Here is a 24,249-nt window from a genome sequence, read left to right as displayed (position 1 = left end):
TTAGACTTTCATTTTAGAAAGCAGTGGTAATCCCAACTCTCCTTACGGCTTTGAGATTTGGGTGACCAATAGAAAATACCTGGAAAAACCTGGAGCACCATCATTTTCTTTGGAAGATCCTCAACATAAAAAGGGAGGACTGTCACACTAATATTAGTGTCCACACACAGGCCAATATCTTCAGTGTTGAAGCCCTGATTATCCTGCACCAGCTGAGATGGAGCGAACACTGTGTGCGCATGCCTGATATACACTTATCAGAACAACTGCTGTAGAACCAACTCACCAAAGGAAAAAGGAAACAGGGAGGCCAATAGGAAATGCTTTAAAGATACCCACAAGTTAAACAGCAAGAGTTGTGGCATTGACATCATACACTGGAGACAGCAGCCCAGGACAGGAATAACTGGCAAAGACTTGTCAGAGAGGGAACATCCACTTTTGAGGAAAATTGCCTTACCTTGCTCACAGAAAAAATGCCAGAAAAGAAAGGAAAGACCACTGTCATGCAGCAATCATAGCCCAACCCTATCTTCCAATACCACCTGCAATATTTGCCAACAAGCCTGTGGCTCAAAGATAAGACTCCTTAGTCACCAAAGGACCCATGAAAAATAAAACCTGTGAAAGAGATAATCCTCGACCTCAAGGGATCACCGATGCTGCTGATATGAGGCCCACTGATTCTGTTAAATTCTCCATCCATCATCCTTAATAGTATCTACTATTTCATGCAAGTTTGTTGTTCATGATAAACCACAAAGAAATCAAATTGAAATGTGTCAGATTATTTTACTTAATATTTGAGGAGAACATAAGTACAAAAGGTCAGTTGCTGATGTGCCTCCCAGTTAGAAAATGACATGTAGGAGATGATTTTCCATTTGAATCACAAGGCAGTATTAATAAACTTCTTGAAGAAAACTGGGTCACTTAAAAGGACAGTAAAATAGTGATACCCTAGCCAAATTGTTGATTGGAAAGCTGCTGTTTTCAGGATTTTGGTTGGAAAGAATGTCACTATAGTTCGGAATAGAGTCAGTTCTTAGTCAGTTTGGGCAATATGCAGGTTTGACTGAAGTTCCCTCAGTCCATTTTAACTTCTCAAAGCAGCCTTGAAAGTAGATTAATTGGAAGGTATTATGACTTGAGACAAATATCCATAGTTCATAAGAAAAATGACTACCAATAGGTTAAAAGCTTGTCTACTCTTAAAATGCTGTAGTGTTGCAGCTGCATGGCTGTAGCACTTCAGTGAAGATGCTACCTATGCCAACGGGAAGGGTTCTCCCATTGGCATAGGTAATCCACCTCCCTGAGAGGTGGTAGCTAGAGTTGACTGGGGTGGGTTAGGTTGGTTTAACTGCATCGCTCAAGGGTGTGAATTTTTTACACTTCTGAGTGACAGTTACACCAACCAAATTTCCTACTGTAGGCCAGGCCTGACATCTTACAACAGTAACTAAAGGTTTCACTTTGATTGTTTTTAAGATGGTTTGATAGTTAACATCGGAAAATTCCAGCTCTGTCAAACTCAGGAAAGTTGAATAGCTTAAGCTTTAGTCCTTGAGGGTGTAGGATCTATGAGCTTAGCTAGTTGACCTGTTTGTTTAGATTCTTGCTTCTATGACTCGAATGCAGTGCGTCAGTATGCTGCTTGGGTGTGGGGTGTATGTGCACATGCACAACTGACTGGTTATACAGCAGTTCCTTCATTAGGAAAGGCCTCCCAGTTATGACAGGCACATGCATAACTTAAAAAAAATCTGTTTCATTAATGTCCATTATACTTCTAGGGAATGGCGGACTTGTGAGCATGTGACTATGCATCTGACAGATGTAAATAGGGGTGAGAATCAGCACTAGAATTAGAGCTGTCCAAATGATGCCCAGTGAGTCTTCATTTTAATGTAAAATTTTTCTTTGACAGAAAAAACAAATCTGATTTCTTCTTCTTTTAAGCACCCTTCCTAAAGGTTACAGGAAAACGTGAATAGGCTGTAGTGTTTGTTAGGCTGTCTGAAGAGTTGCTAATGTGAGTGGTTTTTTGTTTGTTTGTTTTTGTTGTTCCTATATTGAAAATGTTAGTTTCAGGTTTTCATAAGTATTTAACTCAGGTTACATATCCTATGGAAAAGTACTCCGTGGGACATGAAATATGTGCATGCTAACTGTCCCTATTTGGCCTACTTCCAATCAGTTTGTTGAAAATACTGATAAAAGGTCTCTATTTTAAATGAAGCTTCTGTCTGTTTTTAAAGGGATGGTGAAAAAAATCAGGAACCTAGGGAAATTGTTAGGAGACAAATTTTCAAGTGGAAAGCTACAAAGTTATCAATAAACTAGAGTTCTTTAGTGTTAGCTCTCTAACAGACAATTTCAGGCATTAGTTTATGCTTCAGATCAGCTGAGATGATGAAAACCGTGCTGCAAGGGATTTCCTCTCTTAAAGAGAGAAATCAAGATAGAGATTCTGTGTGTGTGTGTGTGTTGGTTTGTTTTTAAAAAGTAGTTGTATATTATTTTATCTCTTGAGGATTCAGGAATCTGACCTCTCCTGTCCTTGGTAAGATTTTTTTTTTTAAGAAATTATCTGACATTTTTTACAGAACGATGATTATCAGAATAAAAAGAGGTTTTGAAAGCTTGCATTCTTACCAGGATCTTAGCCCAAATTTTCTCTTACAGGGAATATACTTTCATACTTGCTGTAGTGCCATGCAAATGACCACAGTGGACCAAGTAATTTATCAGAGATGTCTAATTTACTTGTAGGGTTTTTTTTAACCATGTAGGTTAAGTAAACTGCTTTCTTCTCCCATGATGCAGAGAGAGAATGGGATTGATTCAGAGGTGATAGAGTAGCATTTTTTTTATGTAAAATTCCATGAGACTTGCATTTTTTTTCTTTTTGGATAATCTGTTTGGGGAAGGCTGCAGTTAGAATATTTGTCCAACAAAAAATATTTGCTCTTGGAAAAGGTCAGAGACAATAGAATTCCCTTTGCTCGTGGAGCATAAGGGCTGCTCCCTCTAAGGTGTGGGGAAGGCAGGGTTTCCATACAGCACAATCCTTCCCCAGACACCCCTTGCAATGGCATGGCTCCATAGTGCTCCCTGCTCAGGACTATGAATAAATGCAAGAGTCTAGGCAAAGAAAGCAGATGAAAAGGTTGCTATTAACAACCATAGTGACTTTATCAGATCAATCTGACTTTCAAAGGGATTATGCCACTCTTCCAGTCTCATTATGAAAGCTGGAATTCAGTTCAGCCCTCTCCCTTCAATTTCTCCAAGGAGTTAAGATTTTCACAGGACTCTACTGGGGACGGGGAAAAAAAGAATAGATAATGTGTGAAGTACTTATTATTAGTTTACCCTTTACAGGCAACTCTGGCAGGAGGAGAACTGCTTTCTCTTTTTGGAGATTAATATACATTGTTGTGATTGAGTGTAGTCACTGGTGGTGGGGCCATGTTTGCAAGTACAAAGAAATAGGTTTTTTTATCTCCCTTCTTATTGAGGGCAGAAAATAAACCTTTCCTCTCCTCCTAAGGGCTAAGTCTTTCCCCAGGAAAGGCCTGTGAGACCTTCATTTTGCTCTAACACTTTATTCTTCAATGAACTTTTTGTCTCCCTCTTCACTGTTTCTAACTATCTGCCCAAATGTCTCACTACAGGATAGCTCCACTTGCAGGGTTACACACACATCTCCTTAGGATGCTGCTGCAGTGGCTACCTTCATGGAGTGCCCTCCAGCTTGAATGTGTGGAGAGTGCTAAGCAGGAACAGTACCCCTCCATCTCAAGTGACACAGGCAAAGATGCTACCAGGCTTAATATGATGAAGACTGCACCCAAGGGAAAGATGTCCTTTACAGGAGGATGTGTTCATTGGCCCTTCCCATCCTTAGTGTCGGTAAATTGAAGTTCTTTTTGGAGTGATATTTCAAAGATATGGCAGCCTCCTTTTCAAGGCATCTGTAGTATTGACATGCTTTGCCAAAGGAATTCTGGCCTGGAGAGAGGTCCTTTTCAAAGGTCAAACATTTAATATCCATATCTAAGAAGTCTTGCTCTGGATACCTCTCTCATTCTTATGCACAAATTCTTATGAATCCATACAAACAATGGCTTTCAATGCTATCTCAAGAAGATACCTATTGCCAATTACTGGCTAAGGAGGCAATGAGTCTCTCTCACATTTGCCAGACCATTCTACAGCACCAACAATCTGTTTCCCTGTGGGAAAGGGCCTACTTGGCAAGGACCCAGTGTTGTATCCAGTGCTTGCTCATCTCTAACTGATAGGTTGGAAACTGAACAGAAACTAATAGACAAGGATAGCTGATTTTTCCATGTTACCAGAATACTACTTTATCCAAAGAAGAAATTCACAACAGGTCTTATTCTAGAACTTATTCTTATTTTGGAGGAAGTTCACTTATTACAAATATTGTCACTATTAGCAACATTTCCATGAGGGATAGATTTTCTTCAAGATGACCTTCTCTTGGTTTAATACCCAGTTTATTATAGTGATATCAGAACAAAAGACTTAATTTAATCCCACCCTTGTGAAATAATTGTTAAAGTGGTAAAAACCATCCTAAACTCCATAGACCCTGTGGAATCTACATGTAGCCCTTTAGGGTTTAGTCCATGCAAGTTAGACTTGTATTGGAGAGGGCACATTTTCTCAGCACCACCCCCTGCTCTTCTCTTAGATTTTTGTGTTTGAAATCTTAAGGTGAGGTAATAGCGCTTAACATTGTATTCCTTCCCTCAGAATTACCTCAACACATATGACTCCATAGCTCGTAGGTGAGCCAACCAATGGCGGTACAGCTTCTGCTGAAACTATACTGCTGAGCATAGGCAGATGATGCAATCAACTTTGTCAAGAAGCATCTACAAGACCAGCCCCTGACAGAGCTCAGAAAAGGCTTCCCAGCCCTGTGGGTCCACATAATTTGGAGGTGATGTGGCCTCCAAGCGTGGAGCTCAAGGAAAATTCTATGAGGAAAACTTAACAGACTTTTCCCTGCACCCTCTTCCACAAAAGATGGTAATCTGTCTCTCACAGCATAAATGCGCCAGGTTTACATTAGCAACATTGACTCAGCTATATCACACTGTAGCGTTTTGTATCCTTGCTTTTGGATAAGGGTGATATTTTCAAAAATACTCAACACTGACCTAACTCCACTGCCAAATGAAGTCAATGGTAAAATTTCCAGATGACTTCAATAGGACTTGAGTCAGCCTGTGTCCAATTGAAAATAGCATAAGGAATGTTGCTTAATATATTTGTTCTGTTAAAGAACTTCCATAAAACATGTGAGATATGTAACTTGTTCAGTTTAATAATGTTGGAACCTTACCATTAACTTTACTGTTTCCTCTCTGACTTTTAACTCTGCATTCTTAATGTAGTGTATTATGCCCTCTCTGCCCCCATTCAATATGTGTATTATTGGCTCATTTCTGTCAGTCCTCCATGCACAAAAGAGCCATTAAAATCAATGGGAATTTTGTGTGCAGCAAGATTACAGGATTGACCCACAGTTTGTGTCTGGACTGATTTTTCAGCACCAAAGATACTATATAAAAGTATATTTTGAATAAAAGATTGTAACTTGACTTTTGGATAATATGGGTTTTTATTTGAGAAGTGACTGCTTTACAAACACCATTTCCCCATGAGATTTTCCAATAATTTCTTGATTCATGGACTGTGAGTACACTTTGGGGAAAAAAAAGAATGACATTTAAGAGATTACTGCTTCCAGTGGTATTCCCCAATCAGCTGGTACCTGCAATATTCATTATACTTAAAATTGGGAACTTCCCTGGGAATGGTAATAACTCTAGAATTAAGTTTTAAGTGTGCAACTAGGCTGTGATGTTGATTATAAAACTTTCTGAGGGGAAAGTTATAATTGTAAATGGATATTATTCAAAGTGCACAGAAGTAAATTAGTAACTGAATTAGAATGAAGCCATGCAAACTTGGTCCGGTTTTGAAAACTGTAGTATACTTTCAAAGTACTTCATACTGTGGACTTTGGAAAGTAATTGTTTGTACTAATCAGTCGTGTTTGCAAATAAACGTTGTTTGAAATTTCAAACTTTTATTCATATTTTGTTTTCTCCAGACGTTCCATGCACTACATCAGCTGAATAAATGAAGTAATTCACAATCCTACTGGCTTTACTATTGATGGCTTTAGGGGACCTTGTCATTCCCTGTAGCCTTCTCTCAAGCCCAGCTGTGTGGCTCTGAAATCACTTGGCTGGTAATTAGGTATTTATCAGATTGTTTCTGAAAAGGGCTAAGACAGTTATCTGACACAATTATCTTTGAAAATTGAATCCCCCCTTTCTGGTCCTGCTGAAGACATTCAAAGGTGCTGTGAATGTTTAAAGCTAAATGCCTTTGAAAAACCCTTGCCTTTTTATATCCTATATAACAGGAGTCAAAATGCAGTCGAAGTGATTTTTTTTTTAACCTTTCAGCTACTGGACTTTCTTCTCTTTAGTTCTGCAGTGATAAGATGTTGTTTCGTTATCCATCTGGCTCTGTATTTGGAAGTACTTTTAACCATAAGCACTTTACTTTGTCCAATATCCACAAGCTACTAGCTTTCTAACAGTGACAGGAATTCTTAAGAATAATTCCTGCAATGTAAATTTAATATTTTGGTCTCTACTGGGGATTATTCATGAATTAATAATAAATAGGTGATGGGTTTTTGTCCCAGTTTTAACTTTCTATGTAAGGAAATATCAAAAATATGTTTTCTTTCCAAGAATCTTAGCTAAGATTTTCAGAAGTGACTGCTGATTTTGGGTGTCTGTTTTGAATCCTCAGCTAGAGACACTTGCAAGGTTTTACCCAGCTCATAACAATATATATCTAGCCCAGTACATAAGAGCTGCTCATCAAAAACTAAAGATCTGATCCAACTGTCATTGCAGTTAATGGGAGTTGATAATTAACTTAAATTGGAGCAGGATTAGACTCCAGGTTTTCAGTGGTTTATGTTGAAATGAAACTACATATTTGTAGTGAGGGGCATGTTCTTCAAAAACATAGCTATCAGCAGGCTTCAAACTATGTGAACTATGTTACTTAAAGAGATGATACTTCATTCTCAAAACACCTTATCCACTTGAAAAAAGAAGGTTCTTACTACTTACACAAATCTCATTGCAAATGAAATGAGAGGAAAGAATCCTTTGGTGTGGCAGGATTAAGATACTGTTTATTATCCCCTTCTAATTGCATTATGCAATAATTCCATACTGAAGGGAGCCTTACTTTTCCTCAGTTTGTTCTGCTAATTCTTTTGAGTCTTGGTCTACACTAAAAAGTTAGATCGAAGGAAGCCGCCTTAAGTTCACCTGTTAATGTATGTGTCCACACTACTGGGTCCTTTATGCTGACCTAAATCACCTCTAATGTTGACTTCTATAATGCGCCTCTGCCAGAGGCATAGCCAGAGGTGAAAGTAAGGCGGTCTGGTATGGTACGGTGTACCGGTAAGAGCCGGTACACAGCCAACCATACAAGGGGCGATGATTTAAAGAGCCTGGGACTCCCGGCCGCCACTACTCCTCCAGCAGGCGGTGCCCTGGGCCCTTTAAATCGCTGCCAGAGGCCCAGGGTAGCGGAGGCAGTGGCCGGGAGCCTCGGGCCCTTTAAATCGCTGCCGGAGCCCTGTGGTAGCAGTAGCGGTGGCCAGGAGCCCCGGGCCCTTTAAATCACTGCTAGGCTGCGCTGAAGGGCTGGCTGGGGAAGTCTGGCCCCATCCCTGCCCCTTCTGGTTAGGCCACCCCCTGACACACCTTGCTCAGGACCCCGGCTGCCCTGAATACTGGTAAGTCCCTTAAGTTACTTTCACCCTTGGGCATAGTGCTTAATTCGATTTTCATGGGTTGACTGTGGGGTAGTGCAGATGCAACATTCTGTAATTTGACTTAATTGACCATCAGGTGGTGTCCCACAGTGCTCATCTGTGACCGCTCTGGAGATCATTCTCAACTGTGCTGCACTGCAGCCAGGTACACAGGCTCCTCCCTGTGCCCCTCCCCTGCTAAAGCCCTGAGAATTTTTGATTTCCTATTTCCTGTTTGATCCGCACTGGGAGCATGCCAGCTTGAGCACAGCTGATCATGGAGACTACACCCCCTAAACGCACTCCAGCCTGATCTGCACAGGAGGTGGTGGATCTCTTCGCTATGTGGGGAGAAAAGTCTTTGCAGGTAGAGCTCTAATCTAGCAGAAGAAATGCTGACATCTTTGTAAAGATCGCTTGTGGAATGGGGGAGAAGGGCTACATGAGGGAGACACAGCAGTGCTGTGTGAAAATAAAAACTTTGCCAAGAGTACCAGAAGGCAAGGGAGGTGAACAGTCATTCTGGTGCTGAACCCCACACAGGCCAGTTCTACAACAAGCTGCATGTGATTCTTGGGAGTGACCCTATCAGTACCCCCACAAGCAACCTGGACAACAAGGGCAATGATATGGTGGATGAGAAGGAGAATGGGAGACAGGCGAGTGGTGGATCCATTCTACCCGAGAGCCAGGAAGTATTTTTAACCCTGGAGCCCTGTGCATCGCAGAACATCACGGTAGCCAACTGTGATGCTGGGGAAGGCACCTCTGGTGAGTATACAATTACAATGAAAGTCCAGTTAAACTTCAGTGGGCACACACATTCAGTGGTATTGCATGTTTACTGTGAGGAAAAAGTGAGGTGCTGTGGTTTTCTGCTTACAAGAGGCCACTCAAGCTATGCAAAGGGTGGCCTCCAGAGAAAGACTGTTTATGTGGACTGGGATAGCCTGGGAATCCTCCATGGATATCTCTAGGAAACTTTCCTGGAGGCCCTTTGCAGAAGGTTTCTGGGCAGGGCAGCCATAGTTCTTCCACCATGGTAGACGCTTTCCCATACAACTCCTGAATTAATTCTGCTGGCATCATTGTGGTACACAGCATAGCAGCATAAGGACCAGGTCTCAACCCAGATGCTTGCCGCATTTCCTTCCTTTCTGCTCCTGTTACCCTCAGGAGACTGATATCCATAGAATCACCTACTGGAAATGGGGGAAGTTTTTTCATTAAAAGGGCTCTTTAAAACGGCATGTAGACCCTCCCCCCCCGCCACATTCTGGATCACCAAACCATGCAGCCACTAATCTGCCTTTATTGTGCTCAACATGGGTTGGCAAGTACTTAAAAGTGGCTGATAGGGGACTAGGGCCCCACATGAGAGATTCCACAATTTAGGAGTGAAAACTCCCCACCGCCGCCCCTCTCGTAAACTGCTTCCTGTGGTGCTATGGAGAAGGACCATTGTTCGACTCTGCTCCCAACATGACCCTGCCATAAACTTCATTAAAAGTGTGGTCACCAGGAGGGCGTACTCACCATGGCTGCACAGTGAAAACAGCACAGTGCAAGCCATAACATGGATTCTGATTGTTATGGCTTGCACTAGTATAATCTGTTTTCTTTATGAAAACAGCCTTGCTATGGAAACATTTTATTCATGTACAATGTCTCCTTTATTTTTTTACATCTCCTTTATGACAGAGATCTGGAAATTTGTCCTTCAGCATGTCACCAACATCTGAAAGCAGATTTTCACTGATTAGTAGGAGAAAGAGAATGCGGGAGGACATGTTCAGGGAGATAACGAATGCCTCCAGGACAGCTGACACAGAGCTGAGAGCATAGAGGATTTCACTGTCCAAGAAGTTAGACATGGATGTGAAGAGCAGGAAAGCTTCCAATGAGCAAGAGCGTATGGTGCAGGATGAGATGCTTTGGATTATGAGGGACTAAGCAGACATGTTGAGGCATCTGGTTGAACTTCAGGAACAGAAGCAGGAGAGTAGAATCCCTCTGCAGACCCTGGTGGACAACCAGCCAGCATCATCTGGTGCAGAATCACCCTCCCTAAAGCGTTCCCTGAGGCACGGGCAAAAAGTCCATTATCCCTTTCACTTAACTCAGTGGGAGGGTACAAGGAACAGAAGATGCCCATTCAGACTTTGATGGTCTGAAATGCCATGTTATGTTACACAGCTGAAAATGTTTCTCCCGTTCCAACTTTACAACCCCTTTTCCCCAAGGTTACCTTTTTTCTGTTCTCCTTCTTTACCTATGTTTGTTAAATAAAGTAAATAGATTTGAGAAGTAAATGTTCTTTGAGTAGATCCAGTGGCTTGGGTGGGGGGTTGGCTTTACAGGGACCATGATACAAGGCAGGTGAAGGTTTTGGAAAGCACAATGCAGACAACCAGCTCACATTACTGTGACTCATTATTGAAACAGCTTTTCAAAGGCCCGCAGATATGCAGCGCCCCTTGCTGTGCTCTTCTTATTGCCCTTGTGTCTGGCTGCTCAAAAATGACTGCCCCTTTTTTCACAAATATTATGGAGCACACAGCAGGAAGCTATAACCATGGGGATGTTCTCTTCACTAAGGTCCAAACTTGTTAGTAAACTTCTCCAGCGCCCTTTCAAATGACCAAAGGCACATTCAACCACCATTCAGCACTTGCTGAGCCTATAGTTGAACCATTCCTTACTGTTGGTGTCCAGGTGGCTGGTGTATGGCTTCATGAGCCATGGAAGCAAGAGGTAGGCTGAGTCCCCCAGGATAACTATAGGCATCTCAATGTCATCAATGTTTATTTTGCAGTCTGGAAAGAAAGTTCTGTATTGCAGCTTTTTGAACAGACCCAAGTCATGAACCTTTCCCGACCCCATGCTATGTTGATGAAACCCCCTGTAATCCACCAGTGTTTGCAATACCATTGAAAAGTATCCCTTTTGGTTAATGTGGTTGGCTATTTGGCAAGGTGGTCTGGTGCCAAGATTGGGATATGCGTGCCATCTATCACCCCACTAGGAAACCTCATTGTGGCATAACCATCCACTATGCCCTGCGCATTTCCAGAATCACTACCCTTCATAGCAGAAGGCCCTGCACACTTGGAGCACAGCATCTCCCATAATTGATTTACCTACCCCACTGACGGCTAACTGTCTGGTGTTGCAAGCGTCCAAATAGCGAGTGCCACTTACTTCTCCACGGTCAGAGCAGCTCTCATTTTTGTGTTGCTGAACTGCAGGGCAGAGGAAAGCATTCAAAAGTTCTGCAGCGACTGCTAGTCATCCCATACTGGTGGGACTGCATCAATTTGCAGGTCAGTGCTTATTTCACCAGAAATGGCACTCAAGAGAGTGCAGCTGCTCTCTGACTGCTAGCAGCAACTGTGATTTTTTTTTTCAATGGCTTGCAGCAGGGCTGCTTGCAGGAAATTGCTATGTTCTGCTCGGCTGACCCCATTTTGGCTCTGGAAATATTGCAGGAGAAGGTGCAAGGTGTTTGAGATGCTCACAGCAAGAGTGCACAACTGAGCAGGCTCCATGCTTCTGGGGTTATGGCATACATGCGGTGGTTTTAAGGCACGAAAACCACTGGGTTGGATGCCGATGCAATGTTCCCATTCTCCCCTGCGACAATGTTTTTGTCCCATGAGGCATTGCACAAACTTCCAAAACACATTGCAGCAAGTTGTACTTTGGGATAGCAACCCACGAACACATCGATGCTGGCACTGCTAGCGAGGATGCACTCTATCGAGACAATGAGCATGATGTGGCCACACACAATTGACTTAATTCAGAGGCTCGAGGTTGAATTAGATAAAGTCAACTTAATTTTGTAGTGTAGACAAGCCTTGAGTTTTGAAAAGAATGGAAGAAATAACACTGGTGGTGACGAAAACTTGTTGTTTCCTTTCAATCATAGAGCAGACAAGTGTAGTACTTGATGCTTAACAGCATTGCACATTTTGGTTTAGTGTTAGAGAATTTCAAAGTTACTTTACTATAGTCTAGCTACCATGTGTTAAAGTTTGGCAAAGTGATAAGGAACTGAAAATAGGATCTTGTAATGGAAAATGTCAGGAAACCTTATCCATAGCTGGTAGTACCAGCTCTGCTTATAATAAATATAGGCACTTTTATCACTTCTCCATAGAATCAGTGCCATTCCAGATTTAGTTATAAAATGGATTGGTGCCTTTTTGTGTCAGAACACTGGTATCTCAACTGCCTTCTCTGCTTATGCAACTGAAGGGGGTAATCTTTTCCTGAGGAACTCTCCTGATAAGTGTGAAATGGGGCAAAGGCCACCTTTATGGAATCATGTCCACTTCCTCCGTAGGGCTGTATGGAAGTCCATCTCCTCTATTCCTACAAGTTCAGTGTTCCGTAGAATTTTGGGTCAGAGCCAGAAGTGGGAGGGATGGAGCAGAGGACTATCTTCCTACTCTGATAAAGAATCACAGGAAGTGTAATTTTATTCTCCAGTTGAACTTGACTGAACTAAAGAAAATAGAATTGTTCCTAAAACCCCTCCTCCTCACCCTCCCCACTCTGCTGCACTGTAGAACGTCTCTCCTGGTTGACTTCTTGCTTGCCTTCTAAAGAGACCATAAAAGACCTTCATATTTTCCCTCCAATTTCCCCATTTTTTCCCATATAAGAAATCTTTAACAAGAATTAATATATAAGAAATTATAGATTCAGACAATGCTTCCCCACTCATCTGTACTTGAGTAGGGTTTTGTCCAATTGATTCACTTATATTGACTCTTGCAAAGTGTCTGTTGCCTCTTTTGGGTATCTTATGTTCAAATAGCCAACAAACGTTGCCTTCTAATTTAATGCAATACTATAATCTTCTGTGAACATCTTTTGCATGTTAAACTCTCAAGTGTTATGCCTAATTTTATCAGCATTAATTCACCAGGACCTATGATGAGATCAGGCAATCTACAATACTGCATGGCATAATTTAGGACTATTCCATCTGCAAATGCTGCTCAATAATCAGATTATTACAGCACTCTCTCTTCTTAATTTGAATTCTATATACAATATGTGTTCAGTCTATCTAGCTCAGTTACTGGAGCAGTAAAGTAACAGCAATACAGGCTGCATGAGCCTGTCCAGAAACCTGGATAATTATTTGGGTGACTATCCCTTACTGAAGCCTGTGCTGTCATGGCTTCACTACTCTGGTAGCTGAGCTACCTAGATTAAAGCTGGCTAGGGTATGTCCCATTCTGTGATTGGATTGTAGACATACCCTAAGTGAGTCATTAACAGAGGTTTCTGAGCCACTGCTAAGTGAACAAATATTCCAAATAGAGAAGCAACCTACTTGATCTAGTGAAGCCATGAAAGCTATACTTAATTTAAACAGTGTGGTCACCACATCAAAACAATGGGAAGAGATTTCTAAAAATAAAAATGAATGGAGTTCCATAAGAATTTTTCCCCCTATTATTTTCATTGATAACTTCTACTACAAGAGCATTTAACTGGTTTCCAAAATGAAACATAAATCCATATAATCTTAGATTTCAACTGGAGTGCTGCTATAAGAATTTTTATTCTAGTCATAAAATAGGAAAATATTTTCAATGCAATTTGAAGGGGTAATTGCATGCTGAAAATATCCCCCAAGGAATCCTGGACCAGATCCTCAGCTGATGTAAAATCAGTGTAGCTGCCTTCATATCAATGAAACTACCAATTTATATCAGCTGAGGATCTTGTTGCATTTCTTTTTCAAAATTATATTAACCGTTTATCGTACCTTCCCCTTGAAGAGAGAGAACTGAGCCAACTCACAGAGATGCTTTCCTTTGTCTCTAGAACTCTTAAAATAAATCAAGTCTATCCAAGGCAAGAATTATGTTTTAAAGTAGTACAGTATGGTGATTCATTTTGTGCTGTATAACTTTCAAGATGATACTGTACAGGAAGAACAAGTCCAGAAATAGTGTCAGTTTAAACTGAGATTACCTGATATCCTGAGTCCCACTAATTTTCATTAGAATGCTGAAATGAAATGATTGAAAGTCTAGTAAATTTCACTGGATATTAGAAGGCTTAATAGTGCTCCCTTCCTCTGCCCCCCACATTGGGGAATACACATGAATTGCTACTCCACGGGCCAGTTACTCTGCTGGTGTAAATTGGTGTAGCTCTATTGGCTTCAATGGAATTATGCCAATTTATACCATCTGGGTCTTGGAGCTAAAATAGGCAGCAAGTCAAAACTGGCTCTTATCTCTGTAGATGAGGTTGATGGTATTATGCAGCAGCTTATTTGCCAAAGTTCACAGCTCTTATGAAAAGAGGTTACATCATATTATGAATCTTATGAGTCCCTTAATTTCCTTATCTTTTGAAGCCCTCTCTCTATTCATCATGCTGTAAAAGTATACATTTTATTCTCTTGAAAGGCTGGTTGCTAGCTCTGAGGCAGACTACAATAATAATTTAAAAAATAAAGAAAGGAAAAAAGTAACTTGGGTAAAATCAGCATTGATTTTTGTTTTTTGTCCTGATGTCTTTACCTCTGCAGCTGCTTGCTGCATTAGCCATATGGATAAATAGCACTACACTTAAGGTTCGAATCATTTTTTTTCTCTGCATTTACTGCACTGCTTCTTCCTCCTCTGGGTTTGTGCAGTTTAATTTGCCATTGATTCTTTAATGATTATAATGCAGTAGACAAAGTAGTGTTTATCTTCATCATGCCCTGTGGATGATACATGGGGCCTAACTTCTTCTCACTCACACTGGTGTAAATTAGCAGTAATTTCATGGAAGACAATGGAGTTTAACTGGTATAAAGAAGAGGGGACCAAAAGGCTTACTTTTTAATGTTTGTTGCTGTTCAATCATTCTGACGACATAGTATAGCCAGTGGGGATCAATTCCCTTCCTGCATCATTTATTTCTCTACGAGAGCATTTCACAAAGGTGGATAAATGTAAAGCGCTATCTTTAAGCAGCTGCTATCAGTAAGTAAACATGAAAACTCCCCAGCTTGGGTTCATCACAGTCCTATGCGACTTGGTTTGGGGCACTACTTGGCGAGTAGTCTACCCCTTTCTTCCCCCAAGCAGCCTCATCACCCTTTCCCTGATAACTTGTGAAAGACAAAAGGGGATGTTGTGCTAGAATGAACCCTTGTTTACTGGGAAGCAGGTAGCTTGTCCCTGTCATTATGCAGTTGAGGCTGGCTTCACATTTGTACTTGTTTGTTAACAATTGGTCTTTTTTTGTGTTTTTGTGTTCAGCTCAGAAAAGAAAGGATTATGAGTATTGCCTGTGGTTGTGATAGCAGGACCATAGCGAGCACTGCCATAGGTGGGGAAGGGCAGGAGAGAAAGGGAGGAACAGGATTGCTGTCACTGCTGGCTGTCATGGTAGCATTAGCACAGGTGAAGCAAATGTAAGAAAGAGGGAGGCAAACTGGAAATATTCATATTTAAAAAAAAACTTTTTTCAAATTTTTGGTAATATCGTCAAATAAGTTTGTAGTGAATATTCCCAGTGCTGGACTAGCTATTTTTCAGGCGTTGACTATTCCTTAAATATATATTCATTGGATTGAGGCTAGTAATGGAAAATAATGGCTCTGCAGATTGAAAAAGTGACTTACAGAAAAGTCACTTTTTTTCCTGTGTAATGATTGTTGGCTTGTGTTTGTATAGTTTTTTTGAGTGAAAAATCTGAGATTAAAAAATGCATGTAACTACCAGAATTGACAATATTGTTAGAAAATAAGAAGTGAACTAACATAATTAAGAGATCACAAGCCCCACTTACTGGTTGAGCATGATATTCCTGCCTACTTCAGCTCCACTGGTACATTTTACATTTGGGCACCATCCTGCTCCCACTAAAGTCAATGATTGACAAGGATTAAGCAAATGAGGACATTTTACAATTTGCTAAATGCCTAAAACATGGCACCCCTGGTCACAAAGGGCACAATCCTTATCTCAGAAATAATACAATATATGAAATAAAAGATTCAAACAAAGAATTGATTTGGTCAACATGGGACACTTGAAAAAAATCCTCATTTTTAAGAAGGGATTTGAAAGAGATGATGAAGTGTTACTTGGTTATCAGGAAGTGAAAGATCATGCTAAAAAAGGGCTTGGTGTGAAAAGGGTCACAAAAGGGTGAGTGAGATGTAGGGAAAAATGCTATGGAGCAAGAACACAAGCTTAAGATTGACTAGGATGTAGACAGAACGAGATTCATAGATACTAAGGTCAGAAGGGACCATTATGTTCATCTAGTCCAAGCTCTTGCACAACTCAGGCCACAGAATCTCATCCACCCACTCCTGCAAAAAACTTCTCACCTATGTCTGAGCTATTGAACTCCTCAAATCGTGGTTTAAAGACTTCAAGGAGCAGAGAATCCTCCAGCAAGTGACCTGTGCCCCATGCTACAGAGGAAGGTGAAAAACCTCGAGGGCCTCTTCCAATCTGCCTGGAGGAAAATTCCTTCCCGGCCCCAAATATGGTGATCAGCTAAACCCTGAGCATATGGGCAAGATTCACCAGCCAGATACTACAGAAAATTCTTTCCTGTGTAACTTAGATCCCACCCCATCTAACATCCCATCACAGGCCATTGGGCCTATTTACCATGAATATTTAAAGATCAATTAATTACCAAAATCATGTTATCCCATCATACCATCTCCTCCATAAACTTATCGAGTTTAATCTTAAAGCCAGATAGGTCTTTTGTCCCCACTGCTTCCCTTGAGATAATTTTAAGAAATGGATAGGGTTGTGAACAGCCTTGAACTTGTAGTTAACGTTAAAAAAAAGTGGAACTAAAATGTGTACATTTTGCTCAACAGATCTGCTCCCTACAAACAGGCTTCACAGAATTTGTTTTTTTTCTGTTTTGTGACGGGTTGTCACCTGTCGGGTGCAGTTTGGGAGCTGTGGGAACCGGTGTGTCCCTTTAATCGCCCAGTTGGCCTTTCCTGAAACTGCTCTATTGGTGACCCCCAGCCTCTTCAGGCCCTGTGGTCACCCAACAGGACAGCAGATGGCACCACACACCCCAACTGAGCTACCTGAATGCCTTACTCCAAGAGAGGAAGGAGACAACTGCCAATTTCCCAGCTCCTCCACCCTGTAGCCTTGCTGGGGTATAAACCCAAAATTGTACAGTCTTGCACTGCACAGGGATCTGTACAATGTAAGTTCATAAAGTTTGTCCTCCCCTTGATGTGGGAAGGATATGCACAATACGCTTGTGTTAACCAAATTGAGATTTTTCCCCAGACACTTAACTCAAAGGTACACTAGCTTAGATAAAGCAACAACAAGTTTAACAACTACAGAATGATAGCTCTTAAGTGACTATAAATGATAGCAGATGGATCAAAGCAGATTACCTAGCAAATAAATAAAACCACAAATTAAGCCTAAAATACTAGAAAGACTGGCTTTGAATTAGCAATTTCTCACCCTGACTGATGATACAATCAGGCTTACAGATTCTCAAGGCACAAGCTGCATTTGCTTTGCAGATTGAGCTCCCCACCCGTGTTCCAAGTCCTTTTCTTTTGGCGCTTCTCTCAGGTTTTGAGTTGTGGGGAAGTGATGAAGAACAGATGATGTCACTTCCTGTCTTTTATAGTTTTTTCCATATGGCAGGAACCCTTGTTTCAAACCTGATTCCCAGTCTGGAAAAATATAGGTACCCAAATTGAGCTCAGAGCCATGTGGTCTAGTCACATGTCCTTGCAGAGTCATAGCACCCATTACTTACAGGCTAGCTGAAATGTTTACAGCCCATTATCTTAGTTGATAAACCATTAGCACTGTCTGGCTTCTTCATTGTTGTGCCTGAAAGGGTGGCTGTGGGTGTTTTCCAGAGTAAGCTCATTTGAAATACAGATCCATAGTCAATATTTATAATATCAGATACAAAAATGATACATGTATACACACAGGATATTCATAGTCAGTAAATCATAACTTTTCCAATGACACCTTACATGACCCATCTTGTACATAATGCATCAAAATTATGCCACAATCATATAACATTACTATGATGAATATGGGCTGTAGTCACCTGTTTTTATAATTTTTGAAATTATAGAAATTATTGGGGGGAGGAAGAGACTCAGAAAACTATTTAGTGACAGAGTTGAGATTCAAAACTTTAAAGCTTTATAAATGGTGAAAACACAAATTGTATATTTTGACATGTCATGACAAGGAAAAGATCCTTAAGTCAACAAGTCATAACTGTTTTTACTGTTCATTCATGAGTCCATTTGTAACAAACCTAATTCAAAAGTCTAAATCACTGAACTTTTTCTCTAAATTCTCAAGCAGTATTTTTCTTGCTTTGTCTATTTTTACATGTTGATAGTCAATGGAAATATATTTTCATCCATTTGTGGATATGTGTAAGTGATTTAACAGGTTATCTGGGAATTACCCTTGAATAAGTGGTATACCGGGTGGAATAGATTAACAAAATCTCTACACTACTCTCGTGTTGCTCCTCAGCACAGGGAGCATAGCTCAGGAAAAGGGTATGGCTGGGCCACCTCTGGCTATTCCTGACATATAGAGTGACACTTTAGGGGGTTGTGGGTGCCTTTTGGGCTGCTGTAACCTATGCCAGTACTGGACTAATTCCCCATGAGCCCCAGAATTTTGGAGGCACAAAGCTCAACACTCTTAACATTATAGATCCAAGTGAACTATAGGAAAGTGAGCTGGATTGTTTTCTGGCTAATATATCAATAAAGTTGTTAAAAGTTTTAGTTTTAGCATCTTTTATTCCTGCTGAAGATGTACAAACCAGAGAGAAGAGAGTTTGACTTTCAGATACTGGATTGAATTTACAGTGTAGTTGATCCAACTAATTCAGAACTCAAGTTTTGCACTTATTTGGTTCCTTTTCAGTTAATCTCAGGCTTTGAACATAAAAAATATTTTAATGGTAGAGGTAGAACAGCATTATCAGGTGGCTTACCATTGGCACTGTAAGTAAATGGAGTTCCGACCCTGCTCAGAATCTACACAGAATGGATGTTATTCTACACCGCTTTGCACCCTGAATGCTCATTCTGATTTGGTAGCATTTTTCATTAATTTTGCTCAGGTGTTAATTGCAATACAAATTGCAAGGTAGTAGAGAACCAGGCTTGATTTATTTAGTGCAAACTACCCCATTCCTAAAGTTTGGGGCTCTACTGCTAAATAACAAAACTTTTTAGCCCAAGAATTCTCCATAAACTTGGTCATTTGGAGAATTCCCCTGGGAAGACCTTTGTTCTAACCCCTAATGCCTCTGTAGAAGGAAGCTCCTAGCTCTGTTTTGTTGAGGATGGAGCCTCATCAAAGACAATGAGACAGAATCTTAAAAACGGCTAACACCTGCCAAACAGGATGGTAATAAGAAAATCTTGGCACTCCCATGCCAGCAAGTGTACTTTTGAACCAGTGTTGCCTAAAGTTATAAAAATGCAACCTCCCTTCTTATTCTGAAACTTACTTGGTACAGAATATTTATCAATCAAACAAAAAAGAATTGTGCACTGAGGAATTCCCTCCCTGTTGTGTGCCCAAATGGCATGTGTGTGGCTTTTTTAATATAGTGATATTTTTCTATGCAAATAATGGGATTCCTCTAAAGTTACTTTGGGGTGTATTAGCTTTTTCTTTAACCAGTGCTTCGATGCGATATTCACACTCAAGGCCAATTGTGTTATTACAAATCTGATTTTTTTTAAAAAAAATCTTTGTTTCCTTTGTGTATTTGATATTGTAAAACTGAAAAGGTCCTGAGAACAGCATCAAAAAGATTAGAGACAAGGAAAGAATTCATTATGAAAAAAGATTTAAAAGATTAGGGCTTCTGTGGTATGCCAAAGAAGAGGACTTGTTGAAGTATGTAAAAGAATGGACAATACAGAGAAGGTCATTTGTGCTTTTCTATTTACCAAAATGTAAGAAAGCATTGGTTTTATCAAGGAACCTGGATATCTCATTGCCACAAGACACTGAGACCAAGAGTTTAGCAAGATTCAGAAAAGGAATAGGCATACACAATAATAGGATCATCGGTTCTTGCAAAGGATGAGGAAGTACTGCATATCCCGGCGGGATAGTAATGAAGCTATGTGGAGGGGAGCCTGCAGCTCGGCTCTGGGGGAGGAGCAGTTTCAGGTGTCCAGACCAGGGAGGGGCCTCCAGCACCCACCAAATACCTCTTCCCAGTACACACACACACACATGCGCCCCTCCAGCACTCCTAAATACTCCCTCCACACCCCCTAACTGTACCCCTCCATCCAGGTCCCCTTCTCTCAAACCCTCCCTGCCGTAGTGTCCTCTCTGGGAACCTGAAATACAGTAATCCTAGGGGGACCCCGCAAAAAAATCAAGAATCGACTAAAAGACCAGAGTGGCCAAATTTTCCCTGCATGATGTGCCCAGCTGGCACATATGACACATCCAGACTAAGGCACCTAATAAAAGCATAACAGAGAAACAGGAACTGGGGTGTCATAGGGGTTTCTTTAACTCTCTACTCTTGGGGGAATCTTTTTTCATGTCTATTGTTAGACATACTTGCTGACAGATATTTTGAAATAATAAATTACCAAAATAATTGAAACTGATGTGATTATATTGTATAATATGGACAAATTATGCAGAAATGCATAAAATACTGTGTGCAGAATTCTTAATTTTTTTTAGCTCAGAATTCCACCAGGAGTGGATCCTGCACCATAGAAGCCAATGGGAGTTTTGCCTTTTCATAATTAAATGCTTTGCTGAATCCAGTCAGAGTGCTCAGTACCTTGGCAAGATTGATCCCTACAGCCCTTATTCAACAAACCATACCTAAGAAAAGCAGTCATGCATATGTGTTACTCTAGGGATTTAAGTATATGCTTAAAGTTAAGCATGCGTTTTAAGTGCTTTCCTGAGCAGGGATTGTTTTAAACCTCAATTCAGAAAGGTTATTAAGTGTGTGCTTAAGTTCTCATATACAGTTTACATGTTAGCTCGGCCAGCCAAAAGCATTAAATAATCATACATTGTCTATTATGGGGTTTCTCGTGCCTTCCTTCAATGCATCTGCCACAGTTGGTGCCTGGTCTGCTGTAGTATGGGGATTTGTTTGTTCGTATTTTACAACCAACTACTTATTACAAAGAATCAAAAGTACTTTGTTGAAATCCGTGAATTTGACAGAGATGTACTAGGCTAAAAGTGTTTTAAAGCTCTTCCAAATTGCCCATGACTATAAACTGTCATCTTAGTCTACCTTCTTTCCACTTTTGTTGCAGATAACACTTAAATGCTGCTGAGCTGGTGTAATGCAAGGAAGGAAACATCATGAAATGGGAACATTATCCTTTTTTTGTCATTGTAGCTGTACTCAGCTTGTCCAGGTCCCACCAGTTACTGGGTCAGCTTATTCCAGGTAGGTACTTACTTATTTTAATTTATTCTGAATAGTTATATGCATCTTTGTTCTTCAGAGTTTATTTTATGTTGGTGTGAATACTTCTCTGTGCATGCGTATGTTTCTAAAGTTCAGAGTTTAGCGAGAACTCTAGGGTCTACATGGCATGGAATTGCTCTTTTTGAATATGAAAGAAAATATGTAAGGAGTGGTCTTAAGATAGAGATACTAGAAGGTTAAGGAGGCTTGGTAAAGGATTCCTTTGTTAACGCTGCTGGGGCAGTGGGGAATGAAAAAAATAAGAAGTGCAAAAGTGACAAAAGTGAACCTGAAGATCGAAGAGAATACTAAATCCATAGAAAACATCACTGAAGAAAAGAAATAGCAAAGTACTGAAAATATGAAATAGCTGAAATACAAATATATACTACAAGTTAATTGCCAAAATGCACTGCGCTTGAACTCCATCTAGTTACCATTGTTTTCAGTGAAGTTAGAAACACATTCTTCTAATAGCTGCATACGTCTCCTAAAGAGAATATATAACAGTTAAGCATCCTTGGGAATGGAGTTTGTTCGTAATTCCTAACAAAACATTACAGTTGTTCTTTAAAAGTTTACAACTGAATATTGACTTAATACAGCTTTGAAACTACTATGCAAAAGAAAAATGCTGCTTTTAACCATCTTAATTTAAATGAAACAAGCACAGAAACAGTTTCTTTACCTTGTCAAATATTTTTTTTAACTTTCCCTTTATTTTTTAGTAGTTTACATTTAAAACACAGTAGTGTACTGCATTTGCTTTTATTTATTTATTTGTTTTTTGTCTCTGCTGCTGCCTGATTGGGTACTTCTGATTCCAAATGAGGTGTGTACAATCAGTTTGTAACTCTGAGGTTCTACTATACTCTTTAGCACAGTTACAAAAATACAGTTTTTTATTTTGTGAGAGCTCACTAAATCCTGTGCCGTCATACTTGATAAATACTCCACATAAGCCTTGAATTTTGGATGGGACAATGAATATGAGGCAAAATCTAGCAAATGAGATTCAGACCATCTGCATTGTTAGAAGCTGTTCTTACTGGTATACTCTGTCTTTCTTCAATGTGCAACATTATAAATAAAATTAAATAAACATATGGCATTGAACTTTACTATAAATAGTAATGGCACCAACAGTATTTTACTGATAAATGTCTAAATTACACTGATTCTGACAGTTCTATCCTGGATATGATTGCTAATATTACTAGGCATGCGATATTATGGTGCCTGAACAATCCACACAGGACCAGATTCAAAGTCAATGAAATTGAAAAATGGGAACATCTCAAGAAATTCCTAACCTTATGAAGAACATTTATAATAGTACAACAAAACTGCAATATTTCTCTTTGTTCATTTTTATGCCATACACGGTTACATAGGCAATAAACTCCTTGTTAGATAATCCATTTCTAGATATTAATGACAAGCAAATGAGCTGAATAACCACATTGGATCCTTGTAAGCTAATCAGAGTTCTTGCAATGTATCATGATTATTTCGTACATTTTCAGCTTAAGAGGTCAATGATTCAATTCTGGATTATTGCTGAGATTGTTGCAGTTGGACAACTATTTCTATAGCAACCTACTCCAATGTAGACCCCTCAGTGGGAGAAAAAAAAAGACAGTAGGAAAAAAACACCCTCTTTATTAGTTTCTTAACCTATAGTGCATATGGTGTATGGAGAGGAAATGAAGAAATGTAGATTACTTTTGTTTAGTGCATATTGCATAGTCTAGCAAGTGAATAAAGACTCCAGCAAAAGTATATTAGTTTAAAATTCTTGTCTTAAAAAGTTTGACCTCAGACTTCAAACATCATTTCAGAGCAATTTACCTGTCAGACAGACACAGACTGCCAGTTTTAAAAAGAAGATCTGCAGAGCCCAACTTATTTTCACAATACCAATCTCTATCTATTAACATTGGTTTCAATCTAGTCAGACTTTAGACTCTGTTAAAGAGGCTGTTTGCATTGTGTTGCTCTTTCCATCAAATTAGTTTTAGCATAAAATCACAGGTGGCATTCTGATTTTGTCTCTGCTTTGTAATTTTCATCACAGACTTCAGATCTGAACCAAGAGATTACTTTACTTGGCCAGACATCATAGCGTGTTCAGCCTCACTGGCAGCAGGCCAGATTTGCAATTATCGCAGAGGATCTCAAAAAAAAAAAAAAAAAAAAAGGCAAGATTTTTCTTCCAGTAGTTCATCCCATTCATTTTGCTCTGCTTCAGATCTTTTACTTAGATTTTATTTTTTTAAATGATTTGAAGAAAGAGATCGGTAGAAAATCACAAACTTACCCCGTCATTTAAAAAGGAGGGGGGATAAAAACAATAATTCTTCTCTGGAACTCTGCTTCATATTTCAACAGTATTAGACCCATAGATAACTGCTCTTTTTTGAGGATTGCTAAAAAGCACATAACAAAGGATAGCAATTAAAACTGCCATTACCCTGGAGATTACAAAATCAAGTGGGTTATTCATTATATCGAAATAAAAATCAAACCACACTTTCAAAATAACAGGAGCAATGAAATTACTTTTAGACAAATGCTAACCACACCGTTTTAATTGCCTTATAATATGTACAACTATTTTTAAAGGAAAAAACTTTTTTAATTGAACCCTTCAATTCTTTATCCTGTAGTACTTTATATCACAAGATAGGAAATTGTTCCAGATATTTTTTTGTTGTAATGGCATGTGATAAACTCACAGAAATGTTAGCCTCGAAGTTAGAATTCTCTACTTCAATAAAATGCAGATGAATTTTAATAGAAATCTCACAACTTTGAAACATGTATTCCTGCTTTTCGTTGAATCT

General features: G+C 39.8%; 1 protein-coding gene across 2 annotated transcripts in view; it reads left to right on the top strand.

Moving 5' to 3' along the window:
• ROBO1 (roundabout guidance receptor 1) overlaps positions 1–24,249 on the top strand; it is a 1,032,116-nt gene that overhangs the window by 129,950 nt on the left and 877,917 nt on the right. For both annotated transcript variants that reach the window (XM_038413136.2, XM_038413109.2), the window contains exon 2: positions 21,246–21,382. In XM_038413136.2, coding sequence (XP_038269064.1) covers positions 21,295–21,382 — 88 coding nt within the window. In that variant the 5' untranslated portion in view covers positions 21,246–21,294. The remainder of the gene's footprint in view (positions 1–21,245; positions 21,383–24,249) is intronic.

The sequence above is a fragment of the Dermochelys coriacea genome, chromosome 1, assembly GCF_009764565.3.
Source record: "Dermochelys coriacea isolate rDerCor1 chromosome 1, rDerCor1.pri.v4, whole genome shotgun sequence".
NCBI classification, from domain to species: Eukaryota; Metazoa; Chordata; order Testudines; family Dermochelyidae; genus Dermochelys; species Dermochelys coriacea.
Note: the sequence above shows the minus strand (reverse complement) of the source record. Positions and strands in the feature narration are given on the sequence as shown.